A 15,482-nucleotide genomic window follows, 5' to 3' on the forward strand; every position below is an offset into this window, starting at 1 on the left:
CTGAAAAATGCTTTGGTGGAAAAAGAGGAAATTAGCTGGTCAAACTAACCGTTATGTAAAATTACCGACAACTAGTTATTGTCTATGGTGGACCTTATATATACTCTTAACATCTACAACATTGGTCTGAGACCTCTTCATTGTGATATATCTTCTTTGAGTTCTCACCAAATTGTGTGAAATAAATTGCTCTCAATTTTTTTTCTTTCAAATGGATCCTTGTGATTCAGATGAGCTCGAGTGGAAAATTATAGAAGATGAGATGAAGGATCTTAAAGCGCAAGAAGAACGCATTCAGTTAATGATTGGGAGGCATATGCGGCAACAAGGCAGCAACTCTGGTAACTGTAGACGTCGAAGAACTCGTGTTGAAAGGACTCATGAAAGAGGCCAACACATTGTTGAAGGTCATGGCAGCAATGATGAGGGTGTGCAAGAGTTGTACAAAGAAAAATTGGTAGAGGCGAAAGAATGGAGACGTCTTTACAAGCTTGAAGCTGAAATAAGAGAAAGAAACGTAACCTTGAAAGAGTTTGAAATTCTGATGAAGGACACATCTGGAATGAATGACTGAGACACAATTATATTATCATAATGCATTTTGCAAAAAAATTAAAGAAACTCATGGATTGGACTAAGCTTTCGATGTATGAGCTTGTTAAAGTCTGTATTCTTTGAAGTTTAGGCTTGATGTAGTGAGATGAAGATAATATAAGCTATGCGACTCATAAACTCAATGTCTTAATGTTTTGAGTAAGAATGTAGTATCCGATTATCTTTGTGGTCTTGTATTGGCTCAATGGTGCTTTGGGACCCCTACTCCCCAACACCTAGTGCATCCTCCATTGTGTTATTTGCCAGATAGATCTTGATTATGGTTAGCCATTAGTATCCAAACATTTAAGCAGGTATCACATCGTTTTAGGTCCAGTCAGATAGACAATCATTTCATGCATTTGTTTCTTTTCATCTCATTGCAGTGTGGAAACTGATTAATATTTGCATCTACGTATTAGAATTAAAATTGTACAATTACACTAGATATGGAGCTCATATAGTGTATAAGGTTCCAAAACAGTACAATTTTGCAAACAACGACACAGAGCATTTTTAGATTAGGTTCTCTTTCTCTCTAGAATCAATAGCCACTCACATAAACTTACAAGTTATCTTTTTTTTTGGAAGTATCAAAATGAGGGACATGGGCATTTTCCCATTTTCATATACAACTTGTACTTGTTCACTACAATCATGCATACAAATTTGTGATAATCCACAAAAAGATGAATTAGACAGACTCTTTTCCACCTGAAACTCGACAATCCATGACTAGAATGAAAGTCTGATTAAAACGTTGAGCCATTGAACCCAAAGAATGAGCGCTGAAGGCTCAACGTTTTAATCAGACTTTCTTTCTAGTCATGGATTGTGGAGTTTCAGGTGGAAAAGAGTCTGTCTAATTCATAACAGAAGTTTAATCTGCTTTATTACCAATTAACATTATTAAGAGCAACTAGTTACTGCACAATTACATAATGCACTTTAAAAACAAAAAAAGTAAAAAAAAAATGTACCAACAAGGAAAATGAGGAAAAGAAAACCATATTTTTCATCCTTTCCTGCTTGAGCACTTTACAAATTTTTCTACCCTCACAGATTTGATTAACAATCAAACAAGTCCAATTCAGTCTCAAAGGGTTTAACTACAAAGTAAACAATTTCACAGAGAGCATATATCAAAATTCTTCTGGAAGAGCATGGCCTTGTAAGAAGGACCTGAACAGCACAAGTGATCTCTCAGGCTGTGAAAATGGAGCTTCATGTGATGCTCCCCTGATGGTGGCAAATGAAAGGATGTTACCATAAACCTGAGTCCACCCACCCACCTGAAATAAGATTGGAATATTTCTTAAGCACAAATTCAATTAAATAGTGTTTGTAAAAATTCAGCCAAACTCAGCACAATTCACCTGTTTCCCTTCAAACCAGACCCTGTATGGCACTGTGGTCTTCAATCCTAGTTCTTTTGCCAATTGATGCACCAAAGTTCTACTTCCAGTCAATGGGATAACTGAATCCTGATCACCACTGCAAAACAATAATTTTTTAAATTTGTTCTGAAGACTAGAGGTCGAGCCTCGTCAACGGAAAAGTTGTTGCCATGCGACTTTATGGTCACCGGTTTAGGCCATGGAATCAGTCTCTCATAAAAAATGCAATGTAAGACTGCCTACATTAGATCCACAAAGTGGATCCCACTCCTCCATGGGCCTCACGCATAGTGAAATTTTTATACCACCGAGTTTGCCCTATTTTTTGTTCTGAAGACTAGACATACCAAGTCATATTTCCATTTGGACTTAGAAACCAAGCCAAGACTATGAATTCTTCTACAATTGAAATATATATTTGATTCTAAAGTCAAAATCAGTTCATATCAATTTGGGCCGATGCTCCTGTAAGTAGCCTCGGCTTCTGGCTGCCAGAATTCATTACGAGGAAATAGAAGCTGACCCAAACATATTAGTAATAAGGAAGATATGATGCATGCATGTACCTGTATACCAATACAGGTAATCCTGCCTTGACTAGCTTGCTTACAGCTGTGATTGTTGGTATCTCCAAGTCACGGAACTCATAATTCAAGACACTGATGCACATAAAGCATGATATTCATATTAACAAAAAAGACAAAGTAAAGTATTAGGGGAAAGAAGAATATGAGATCAAGACAACAAAATCTTAGGTGTTTATGTGCAACACTCTAAATAGCAAAAACATGTTTTGAAAAGCGATGAAAGGCACAACAATGAAGTGTTGACTTGTGTAGTGTCCAAACATGTTTACACAGTACTCATAAACACAATACATCACATATGAGTGAAGGGCACAGAAGAGAATTACTTGCTGCAAACAGACCATCTTTGCACCCCAACAAGATGTGCATGTAAAGCAGATTGAACATCTTTCCTATTCAGATAATTGGCTGCTTCATCTTCCACACATACATCTATGGTTTCAGTACCTTGCTGTTTGACAACAAAAACAAGACCAGCATTTCATGATCTTAGTACTAGGTCAGACAGAAAATAAAGCCAAGGCAAGTTAATGGTGAAAATTGGAATTAAAGAAAAACTTTAATATCATTCATTATATCTATCATTTCTTTCTCTTGAAATCCTATCTCTCTCTAGATGGGGAGGTGGATGAGTGTGAATAAATATTTTGCCTCAAAGAAATGCTTGAGGAGGAAAAACTCACCTGGGGACTGAGGACTTTGGTTTGTGAAAACACTGAAGAAATACAAACATCAAGGGTCACATCATACTTGTCAACAAATCTACTAGTTTCTGTAGTAACTTGGCTCATCACACGTGAACAGATAGGAGAAACAGAACCACCATAGTATTCCCTCACATATCTTGAGTAGTTACAAACAGAAGTGAACATTCCATATGTTGTGTCTGAGATTAATCCATGAGACCAGAAGAACTCAGCTCTTGAATTGAAGTCTGTTGAAAATTCTAGAAGTGGGTTACCAAGCTGCATAAAAGGAAACTAGTTTCAGGTGCCTAAATTCCTTAATCAAATTGCAAATTTGAGGAATCTTCAAATAAAACTATATTTTTTCTCTCTTTGTTTTAATCAAAATCTTTACAGGCAGCAGAAGCAAAAAAGCTGGCATCAACAAAAGGAAAAAGATGACACAAAACAAGAATAATTGGAAGTTGGTGCTTTAACTCACAGCAATTCCTTTTAAGTTGAACGGCTTCTCCTTTTTGTTGAGTTGGAGCATAAGCTCAGCCAGTTGAGGAACATAATGACCTAAGGATAAATTGCAAAATACATCAATAGCTGCATATTTTTGTTATTAGCTTAACTTCCATGAATGAAAGTTTTACCTGCATAGCTTTCTCCTACAATGAACAAACTCCTGTTCCTGTATTCTGGAAACTTCACTAACCAGTTTTGCAAGAACATCAGGTTATCCTTGGCTATAAAGAGAAAGACAACCAGTTTCAGAAAACCAAGGCAACTTTTGAAGGAACTTGTCTGTCATGTTAGTAAAGAAAAACAGCACTATTCACAGTAAAGTAAAAACAGCAGATAGTGAAATGACATTATGTTAAGGAAAACTTTGGGCACTAGGGACATGGCAGAATCTTACAAAAGGTAAAGATAACAAGAAAAGCAAAAGGGAGATAGTGAGGTATGTACCAAAAATGAGAAAGAAAGAAAGAAAGAAAATGGTTGCATCTAGTGGTGCTTGGCCATTCTAAATTCTAATGAATAACAGTGAGAAATATTAAAGGTTCAAAAGATCCACTATTGAAATAAAATAGAAGGATGAATGTTAAAGACTTGCCAGTAATCTTGTCATTCACTCCCATATAAGATGAAGTATCAGCTGAGTAAGAGAACCCCACTCCAATTGGAGATTCCAAGTACAGCATATTTGCCTCTGCAACTCACATATACACAATGCTGATGAACACTTCAAAGTGATGCTAAAGGTGAAACAACTCCATTAATGGAAAAGAATACACATGTATAGACATAGGTTGGTGTTTGAAGGCACCTACCTCTGTTCCAGCTAAATTGGTTCCTAACCAAGCCCTCTCCTTTAGGCCTCAATGGTCCATTCTCTGCAAATGCACCAACCCCCAGAGAAGAACAACCAGGCCCTTCAAAAGAACATGGCAGAAAGTTTCAAACCATCATCAGTGCTTCATGTTTTGAAATCCTTTTACAATTGAATCTAAAGCCAGAATAAATTCTGAGTTTAATGTAATGTGAGTAGCTTCTGGGTTTTAAAATTGATTTGTGAGAAAAAATGAAGCTTATCCAAACATATCATTAGTTCTTAGTTTAAGTGTGAAATGAGTGAGAAAGAAACAAGAAACAAAGGACCACCTCCATTGAGCCATAGAACAAGGGGCTTGGAAGCTGCATCCTTCTCAGCTTCAGCAAAGTAGAAGAAAAGTGCTCTTTGGTTTTTCTCATCAACTGTCACATAACCTGAAAACTGATTGAACTCAACTTGGGGTTGACCTGGTAAGAGAGTGATCCTATCAGGGTGAGAGGAGGATGACGGGTGTGCAAATCCAAAGCAACATAGCTGAAGGACTGCTACACACATAGCAATGGAACTCCAAAGCAGAGAAGACATAGCTGAACTTTCAGTTGGGGAACACAAAAAGCTTAGCAGCTACTTGTTTGTTCACTGAAATGGGGTGCCTTGTATTATATAAATGTAGGAAAGTTAGCTTTTTTGTGAAATGTTATTGTTTTGGAGTTTTGTCTCTTCCCAAGTGAGTGTAGACTGTGAAGTGAGGACTGAGGAGTGAGCCATTGCAACTGTACAAGTGCACGTGTTTGATGTTTCAGTCATTTTTGTTTAGTATTTTCTTTTCACTCTTTGTTTTTTTTTTTACCATTTTTAAGTCACCATTCTTGTCCTTCATCAAAATGCTTATTCCAACAATACAATGAAAAGAGTATTTTAGTTACTTTCGATTTCCGTTTAACTCAACCTGTATAACACTTTGTTAGTAAGTGACATGTAGTGTGTGCTTAGATACACTTTCATTCCACAAATAAAAACACATTTTTTAAAATGAATACAAGAGTTTTTTTTTTTTTTTTTTGAAAGTAATGAATACAAGAGTTGAATTGGATAAAATGATTTTCACATTCAAATCAACTCAATCATCTCCCACATGGGGGAATTGGACAGGACACAATATACATTCACGCAGCATCAGATTTGAGAGGAGAGCACTAGGGAGGGTGAAGGAGGATAATGAATATTGCGTGCAAGATCAATGCAAAGTGAGGTCAGGTGATATCAGCTGTGTGCTGCAGCAGCTTGCGTGACGTTTGCTTTTGTTTGACCTGTCTCTCCAATAAACAGAACAACATTGGCTACCAAGTGACCAATTTTCTACATCAGATATGTTTGTTTGTTAGGCCAATTGAGGTCAGCCCCAATGGAGACATACATACAAAGAGAAGAAAAAATACGTGACAATCCAACACTTTCCGTCCAAAATCATGGCTTGGAAATTGGAAATATGATGTGGAACAACATTGATTATTCCCGCACTAATAATAGTGATTAAAGATATCATCACCGTTGATAGTCATGAGACTAATCTCTCAAAGTTCTGTTCCTCCCCATAGATACTACCTAAAAATCGAACCCTAAACTAAGGCTATGTTTGGCATGTTTAGCTGATAAGCTAGCTGAAAGGTGAAAAGCTAGCTGAAAGCTTATAAGCTAGCTGATAGCTAAAAGTTGATAAGCTAGATGAAAGCTGATAGCTGAAAGCTGAAAAGCTACGTGATTGAAACAAAAGTGTTTGGTAAAACTAGTTGTTAAACAAGCTGAAATTGTAAAAGGACATAAAAAGACATACTTGTATAATTATTTTTATATTTAACATTACTTTATTTTCACATTAATACCTATATGATATTAATATTAAAATTATTATCACTTTAAATATTTTTATTAGCTCACGTTATTTATCATCTTAAAAATATAATATTAATTTTTACTTATTTTTATTAATATAATATTTTTAATACTTATGGTGCGCAGCAGTGTGGCGGGAGCTGCATACGTAAGTGTGATGAGAAAATATGTTTAGTGTTTTTATAAATATATAAAGGGTAATGGTGGAATTTTAATAAAATAATAAGGATAAAAATGAGAATAAATTTAATAAGCTATAAGCTTTAAGCTATAAGCTACCTGAGATAGCTTATAGCTTAAAGCTTAAAACTACTGAAATAAGCTCATTCACCAAACACTTTTGAAGAGCTTTTAAGCTAGTCAAATAAGCTTTAAGCTAGTCAAATAAGCTATAAGCTAGCTGAAATGACATGCCAAACATAGCCTAAATGTTTAAAAAGCACACCTATCTACATTGTGTTACACTTTGTTGATAGACAACTGATTTTTATAAATTATTATGCAACTTGAAATCGTGAAACAAAACTGTCAAGCATCATACATCCACTGGTGTTTAGAGCACATATTTCCACGGGGCTACAGTTTTGCCCCAAACCCAACTCATGGAATCCAAGGAATAAAGGATGTATAAGGGACATTAGTTATGATAAGAAAAATGTCTCTAACACACTCATTTTAAAGGCACATTGGAATGCATATTTTTTTATTGACTTTCTTTTTAAAAAATAATCAAATATTTCTCTCAGTTCTTAAAAATTGAGTTAATTTTCAGAATATAAATCAATTACAATAAATTTGTTGTGGTGTGTCTATAAATAGTTTTTTTTTTTGAAAATGTGTCTATAAATAGTTGATCATCATTAATGAAAGAAATTTAATATAGATATTATTTTGACTGTACTTTTTTTTCGATGGTTTTCAAAATCGTTTGTAACTTACTCGTAGACTTTTCCGATGATAACTTATTGATGATTCGGTAATTTGATGGTAAATAATTTTTTTATAAAATTAGTTACTATAAAATTACCGATAGTTTTATCGACTGTCAAAACCGCTGGTTATTTCCAAAATTAAAATCGTCGCCAAACGATAAAAAAAAAAATTAGTTACTAACAACTTTTAAAAATTGAAATTTCCAACAATCGATAACTTGGCGGGCTGTTGAAAAGTATGTAGGCTATCGACTATGTTGACAGTCGGTAACCTATAAATATGTTGAAGTCATTAGTAGCTTATAAATAGGTTCCTCCTCGTGAAGTGCTTCTTTGTCGCGGATAACAATATCAGGTAAAACTTTCATGAATTTGATATTTTTATTTGCAACAAAAGAATTTTGTCTGCATACCAAATAAACTACTGACAACCTAGACCATCAGTAATTGGTAACAGAAATAACATTGGTAAGTTACTGACAAAATAAACAATCGGTAAATTATCATCGAAAAAGTCCATGAGTAAGTTACAAACGATTTTGTAAACCATCGGAAAAAAATACCGTCAAAATAATATCTACAATTTTTTTCCGTCATTTAACCGTCAGTAATTAAGCATTGTGAAGGTTTTTTCTAAAAAAATCATTGGTAATCAAAGTGGTTACAGGAGGAAGCAATAAGAAGAATTTTAATTTTCAAAAAAAAAAAGAAGAATTTTAAAAATGCTTATTATAGTTGGGAAATGTGACAAGAATAGAGTTGAAGGGGGCAGCAAGAATGTGACAAGAATTTTAAAAATGCTTATTGAAGGGGGCAGCAAGTCACAACTTCGAGTCTTAGATGTTGTCCCTTGGGTCCTATATATACTTATTTATTACTTTTATTTCCTTTGTATCTTTTCATTTTACTTTAACAAGCCATTACAAAGATTATACTTCCATCAACATAAATGATCTTGAGCTTAATGGATATGCACTAAGTGTAAAACAGTTTTACAGTGATAACCAATCAGTCAATCACAGTATGTCATGTATGTCGAATAATAACTTTCACCTTAAATTTTAATTTAAGTAAGAATATATTTACTTAAAATTGAATTTAAGTAAGAATATATTTACTGATGTGACAGAATTCAATTCATTAAAAATTTGAGTTCCACTTCCAATTTGATGAGACTCACATGAATTTCAAACAATAGAAAATGTTAAAAAGAGAATATTAAAATAAGTGTGACTAATTTTATTTTATTTTTGGTCAATAGTGTGACTAATTTAATAACACTCATTACATAGCAAGGCAACCCTTACATCACTCTGGAAAGTTCTTAATCCTTAATGCCTGGTTCTGGTTGGTCTTTTATTTTTCTGCTGTTGGCCTTGGCCCATCAATTTAGTACTTGAAAATCTTGTTCACAACAAGACCAAGATTTTAGAGCAAATTTAAATCAAACATTTGTACAATGATCCATTATCATCTTCAGAAAAACGAAGTTTTTTAAGTTCTTTTTCCCCAAGAAGTCCCGCTCCAATGGCCCACAAGTCATCTATTTAAAAGGACCCTCCCTGCAGTGCGCCCCTCCTTGAATTATTCGGTCATGCAATACTTATTGAATAGAAAGAACCAAATTCATTTCGACCCCGTCGTAGTTCTAAATCATTTCGTGGCACCGGGCGTGGCTGAACCATCTACGATGAGGGGAGTGAATGCGCAGGGAAGAAGCTTAGATAATAGAATACGTTCTCGCATCGCTTTTTTTGTAGAAAGCTCGACCAGCGAGAAAAAGTGTTTGGCCGAAGCCAAAAAGAGGTTGACCCACTTCATTCGCTTGGCGAATGATCTTCGCTTCGCGGGAACAACAAAAACCACCATCTCGCTCTTTCCTTTCTTCGGTGCTACCTTTTTCTTTCCAAGGGATAGAGTTGGGATTTATAATCACCTTTTTTTTGAGGATGCCCGGGAACCACTCCTAGGTCAATTAAGGATCAAATGTTGGAACCTCATGGGTAAGGATAAGGTAATGGAATTGATAGAGAAATTCATAGACCTAGGTAGGATAGGAGAATGGATAAAGGGAATAGAGATGATGATAGAGATCATACTAAGAAACAGAAGAATTCCGTACGGGTACAACTCTTATTTGAACGAAGTGAAAAAAATGCGATCTTTGTTGTATAAAGGAACAAACACTAATACCTTAATTGAGTCGGTCAAGATCAAATCTGTTTATCAAAGTGCTTCTCCGATTGCTCAAGACATCATTTCAGCGCATTAGTAATTATGGCTTCTGAAATGAGTATGATTATACCCTGGATCGATTAATAATCATGTCTTCGGAAGGAATATTCAGGTGACACTAAACACAAATTCATAAGCAACTGAATTGAACACAATTTGTGCATTCATTATGGTTGAAATAACATAACATTATTATAGCACAGGCTGTGTAGGGCCATATGAGCAATTGGGAAAAAATGTCATTGGATAATGCTGGGGAAGAATGAGGTCAAAATCACTTTTAGATGGGTTTTGGTGTCTTTATGTTTCTCTTTTTCTTCTTAATGCATGTTTATAAATCCTTATACAATTGATTATGAACACAAAATCAATTCCCAAGATAAAATAAGCTTTTATGAGTAGTTTGTAGTTTGTGGTGTTAGAAAAATGCTTTACTAATCAATTGATCTAGACATGCTTTAATCTTTCCCCATGCTCATCTTTCTATTCTATCAAACGAAAAGCAGGCTTTTCTGTTGTCCATTCATTCATATTAATATACTTTTTTTTTAATAAGCCATTCACATTAATATACTAATATTGATTGATTCATTCAAGATCGCATGCATGCTCCTTCATTGACACTCTCCTACATCTGTTTCCATCCTGGTTTTCCATCCTCCTTATATCTATTGTAATTCGTGCCCAATGAACTCGCATGAATCCTGCTAACACCAAAATATAACCCATGAAAAACGTAGTAGTATTTTTATGAGGAATGGGTATGGAAGCAAATCGCTAAATAAATGTCGTTTTAATTGTAAAAATTAGCTTTGGTCGGGCCAAACCTAATGCTAAGCCAATACAAAGCTTTAAAATTCATATTTGTATCAAACTTGATGGTAGCATCACTCATATCAACACTAATTCGCGTCAACACATATGCTACAAGGTCAACTTAGTACACGGTGAAATTACCGATCATGATAGTGTTTGCTTGACCAACATTAATTTTAAATGGATTCGTCCACACTACATGGTAATCATTAATGTTACTAAAAACTCGAAGATTTGTCACTATGAGTATCTTATGACGAATTTTGCGATCGTCACTAATCATCATATGTAGTTGAAATAAACTCACTTGTTAAGTGAGTTGTGTTAAAATAATTTGGACTAGTGTGAGTGTGAGTGTGAGTGTGAGTGTGACGGAGTTTTCCTACAATTCAATTCATGTAATCCAAAGTTAACTGGGTCGTCGGGTCGCTCACATTTCAAAACGGATCGATTCATTGATTCATTGGTTTTTAATTTTTAAAACCGTGAATCGAACCAATCTACATTGATTTTTATCGGGTTGGATCGGTTTTGAACCGAATAACAGTAAAAACCAATCCAATAACTTTGATTCGGTTCGTGGGTTTCATCGGATGAATAGAATGAGCACCCCTAGATTTGGGAGTCAGGGTTTGTAAGTTTCAATTTGCAAGAGCAGAGACAGCACCTGCAGCTATGGATTCCAGATTGGGATGGTAGCACTGCGACGAGTTTCAAGGTAGTATTTCAAACTTCACTGTCTCCATCATTCAACAATCACTTAGTTTCATCTTTTTTCCATGTACAGTTGCCGTCGATTACTCACAAGCATGGCAGCGACCGAGGGTGGCGGCGGTGGTGGTGGGAAGAGCTTCGCACGGAGGGACCGTCTGCGGGAAATTGACCTCAAGGTTCAGAAATGGTGGGAAGACGCCGACGTATTCCGGTCAGAACCCGGCGACGCGCCGCCTAAGCCGGGCGAGAAATTCTTCGGGAACTTCCCTTTCCCTTACATGAACGGTTTCCTCCATCTGGGTCATGCGTTTTCCGTCTCCAAGCTCGAGTTCGCCGCCGCTTTCCACAGACTCAGAGGCGCCAATGTGCTCCTCCCCTTCGCCTTCCACTGCACCGGCATGCCCATCAAGGCCTCCGCCGATAAGCTCGCCAGAGAGATCCAGCGCTTCGGGGACCCGCCGGTGTTCCCTAAGGAAGGAGAAGAAGAACAACCAGAACAACAAGAGGAGGAGGCTCCTGTGGATGCAAATGAAGGTGCCCCTGAGAAATTCAAAGGGAAGAAGTCCAAGGCTGCTGCTAAATCAGGAACACAGGTGTACCAATGGGAGATTATGAGAAGTGTTGGAATTTCTGATGATGAGATATCAAAGTTTCAGGACCCTTACAAGTGGCTTTCTTACTTCCCTCCTTTGGCTGTGGAGGATCTTAAGGCTTTTGGGTTGGGTTGTGATTGGAGAAGATCCTTTATTACCACAGACATCAACCCATTTTTTGATTCTTTTGTTAGGTGGCAGATGAGGAAGTTGAAGTCCATGGGAAAAATTGTGAAGGATTTGAGGTATACAATATATTCTCCTTTGGATGGACAACCCTGTGCTGATCATGATAGAGCAACTGGTGAAGGTGTTCAGCCACAAGAGTACACTGTTATCAAGATGGAGTTGGTTTCACCTTTTCCTCCAAAGTTTGAGGTGCTGGAGGGGAAGAGGGTGTTCCTTGCTGCTGCAACTTTGAGGCCTGAGACTATGTATGGCCAAACAAATGCTTGGGTGTTGCCTGATGGGAAATATGGGGCATTTGAAATCAATGAGACTGAGGTGTTTGTTATGGCACATAGAGCGGCGCTTAACCTTGCCTACCAGAACCACTCACGTGTCCCTGAGAAACCTACTTGCTTGCTTGAGCTCACTGGTCATGACTTGATTGGACTCCCTTTGAAATCGCCACTTTCGTTTAATGACACCATTTATGCACTTCCTATGTTGTCTATTTTGATGGATAAAGGTACTGGGGTTGTGACCAGTGTGCCTAGTGATGCCCCTGATGACTACATGGCCTTGAATGATTTGAAGTCAAAGCCAGCATTCAGGTCAAAGTTTGGGGTGAAGGATGAATGGGTGATGCCCTTTGAGATTGTGCCTATCATTGAAGTTCCGCAGTTTGGGAATAAGTGTGCGGAGACAGTGTGTTTGCAGATGAAAATCAAGAGTCAGAATGAGAAAGAGAAACTTGCAGAAGCCAAGAAGCAAACTTACTTGAAAGGTTTCACTGAAGGAACAATGATTGTTGGAGAATTCGCAGGGAAGAAAGTCCAGGAAGCTAAACCCTTGATTAGGAGCAAGCTTTTGGAAACAGGTCAGCATTCATCTTCAGTCCTCACATTATTGTTTTTAATGTATGCATAATCTTATTATTCTTATACATGTCAGAATTGATTGAGATCTGTTCCTACTTCCTGCTTTATTCAATTATGTTTGGTTAAATTCTTCAAAATCTTACAGCAACGTATGATTATTATTTATTAGAGGGCAATATGAGATAGCTTTGTGCTAATGATAAACCACTAAAATTTATTATATTTTTCCACAGGTAAATATAAATACTTGAAAACAGTTTTTACTTTTGTTATTTGCTTGTATCATTCTTGGTCATCTCACCCCTTGTGCTTGAATTTTTGGTTCCCACACTTTCAGGTCAGGCAATTGTGTACAGTGAGCCAGAGAAGCGGGTGATGTCAAGATCTGGTGATGAATGTGTTGTAGCTTTGACAGATCAGTGGTACATTACATATGGGGAATCAGAATGGAAGAAGTTAGCTGAGGAATGCTTGTCTAGCATGAGCTTGTTTTCTGATGAGACAAGACATGGATTTGAGCATACTTTAAGTTGGTTGAACCAGTGGGCTTGCTCACGATCATTTGGTCTCGGGACACGCATACCATGGGATGAACAGTTCTTAGTTGAGTCTTTATCGGATTCCACCATTTACATGGCTTATTACACTATTGCGCATTATTTGCAGAATGGTGACATGTACGGATCCAGCGAATTTGCTATCAAACCTCAACAGCTAACTGATGATGTCTGGGATTATATTTTCTGTGATGGGCCTTTCCCTAAATCCACTGATATTTCGTCGTCGCTTTTAGAAAAAATGAAGAAGGAATTTGAGTATTGGTATCCATTTGATCTTCGAGTTTCCGGTAAGGATCTCCTCCAGAATCATCTTACCTTCTGCATTTACACCCATACTGCAATTATGTCCAAGCATCACTGGCCTCGTGGGTTTAGATGCAATGGTCACATAATGCTCAATTCTGAGAAAATGTCCAAGTCCACTGGAAATTTCAGGACTATTCGACAGGCAATTGAGGAGTTCTCTGCTGATGCTACTCGATTCTCTTTGGCTGATGCTGGTGATGGCGTTGATGATGCAAATTTTGTCTTTGAGACGGCAAATGCTGCAATTCTCCGGCTTACCAAAGAGATTGCATGGTATGAAGAGATTCTGGCAGCAGAATCTTCTATGAGAACTGGCCCCCCGTCTACTTATGCTGATCGTGTGTTTGCCAATGAGCTTAACATTGCTGTCAAAACAACTGAGCAAAATTACTCCAACTACATGTTTCGAGAAGCCCTCAAGACTGGCTTTTTTGATCTTCAAACTGCTAGGGATGAGTATAGATTCTCATGTGGGGTTGGAGGTTACAATCGTGAGTTGGTGTGGCGTTTTATGGACGTGCAGACACGTCTTCTAGCACCTATATGTCCTCATTATGCAGAGTTTATTTGGAGAGAGCTTTTGAAGAAGGATGGTTTTGCAGTGAAGGCAGGATGGCCAACTGCTGATGCTCCTGATCTTACATTGAAGAGTGCCAATAAATATCTGCAGGATTCTATTGTTCTGATGAGGAAGTTGCTTCAGAAGCAACTTTCAGGCTCAAAGAAAGCAAATAAGAAAGGTGCTCCGGTTGCATCACTGACAGAAAACAAGGTAACGGGCTTGGTATATGTAACTGAACAATTTGATGGTTGGAAAGCGGAGTGCCTGAACATTCTCCAGAACAAATTTAACAGAGATACTCAAACTTTTGCTCCAGACTCTGAGATAATGGAAGCTTTACAACAAAGTTCTGTAGGTCAATCTTCTAATTTTAAACAAATTCAAAAGCAATGTATGCCTTTCTTGAGGTTTAAGAAGGAGGAAGCCATTAAAATTGGGGCTCAAGCACTGGATTTGAGATTGCCATTTGGGGAAATTGAGGTTCTTAGGGAAAACTTGGACTTGATCAAGAGACAGATTAATCTAGAACATGTGGAAATTTTATCTGCAGCAGCTGCTGATGCTGTGGCTAAAGCTGGATCTTTAGCTTCTCTGCTAAATCAAAATCCTCCTTCCCCAGGAAATCCAACTGCAATCTTTTTAACTCAGTAGCTACTACTGGGTCAGTCTCTGGAAATTCCCCTTGCATCCGAACATTATTTATCTTTTTTTTTTTTGATATTTATGTAAATGGATGGCTGAAGTTTGAGTGAAGTTTTTGTGAAGTTCAGCATTGAACCTTTAGTGTTCTACGTTTCTGTCTTTTTCTAATTTGAAATTTTAGCTTTTTTCTGTAATTTTTCCAGTTTTTCTTGTTCTGTAATTTACATCCTTTACTGCAGTACTCTGTAGTTGACAAAATTTGTCAGCAGTGTAAAGAGATGATGTTTTTGGTACCTCTTTTTGAATGAAAAACTGCTTCAGTGACAATCTGATGTATACAAGTCTCTTTATTGTTCTTACTGTTCCAGCACTCTGAAAGATTACATAGTTAGATATGTCTTGAAGGGGGCTACAGCAAACTGTGCTAGTTGTATGTGAATAGATGTGGAATATGTCAGCACAATCCGATATTGGATTCTGAAGAAGATAAAGCTGAGCTCTTAAAATAGATGAGGAATATGTCAACAATCTTTATTACTTTGTAAAGTAATAAAGATTGCTAGAAGTTGATCATTTAATCTTCACGGTGTGCTTTTAAATT

At 36.9% G+C, this 15,482-nt stretch overlaps 3 protein-coding genes across 4 annotated transcripts; 2 read left to right on the forward strand and 1 right to left on the reverse strand.

The window, feature by feature from the left end:
- Window positions 1-1,586: 1,586 nt before the first annotated feature.
- Window positions 1,587-5,237, reverse strand: LOC130728763 (serine carboxypeptidase-like 45). Its single transcript, XM_057580328.1, has 10 exons — window positions 4,915-5,237; window positions 4,584-4,685; window positions 4,367-4,462; window positions 3,903-3,995; window positions 3,746-3,825; window positions 3,262-3,543; window positions 2,905-3,029; window positions 2,558-2,650; window positions 1,971-2,088; window positions 1,587-1,886 (listed from the first exon to the last, which is right to left on the reverse strand). The coding sequence occupies exons 1-10, from the start codon at window positions 5,168-5,170 to the stop codon at window positions 1,737-1,739; spliced, it is 1,395 nt and encodes a 464-aa protein (XP_057436311.1). The 5' UTR covers window positions 5,171-5,237; the 3' UTR covers window positions 1,587-1,736.
- Window positions 5,238-8,744: 3,507 nt separating this feature from the next.
- On the forward strand, window positions 8,745-9,682 carry LOC130717167 (ribosomal protein S3, mitochondrial-like). Its single transcript, XM_057567305.1, is given in 3 exon segments — window positions 8,745-8,779; window positions 8,891-8,943; window positions 8,946-9,682. Coding segments are annotated over 3 exon segments (825 nt in total).
- Window positions 9,683-11,019: 1,337 nt separating this feature from the next.
- On the forward strand, window positions 11,020-15,208 carry LOC130728765 (leucine--tRNA ligase, cytoplasmic-like). 2 transcript variants are annotated; one of them, XM_057580331.1, is made up of 3 exons: window positions 11,020-11,179; window positions 11,249-12,810; window positions 13,149-15,208. In XM_057580331.1, exons 1-3 carry the CDS (start codon window positions 11,154-11,156, stop codon window positions 14,888-14,890), a joined length of 3,330 nt encoding a protein of 1,109 aa, XP_057436314.1. In that variant the 5' UTR covers window positions 11,020-11,153; the 3' UTR covers window positions 14,891-15,208. The 2 variants fall into 2 exon arrangements, with proteins under 2 accessions (XP_057436314.1, XP_057436315.1); XM_057580332.1 differs by having other exon boundaries at window positions 11,054-11,179; window positions 11,226-12,810.
- Window positions 15,209-15,482: the final 274 nt, after the last annotated feature.

Source organism: Lotus japonicus, chromosome 1 (assembly GCF_012489685.1).
Source record: "Lotus japonicus ecotype B-129 chromosome 1, LjGifu_v1.2".
Lineage (NCBI taxonomy): Eukaryota > Viridiplantae > Streptophyta > Magnoliopsida > Fabales > Fabaceae > Lotus > Lotus japonicus.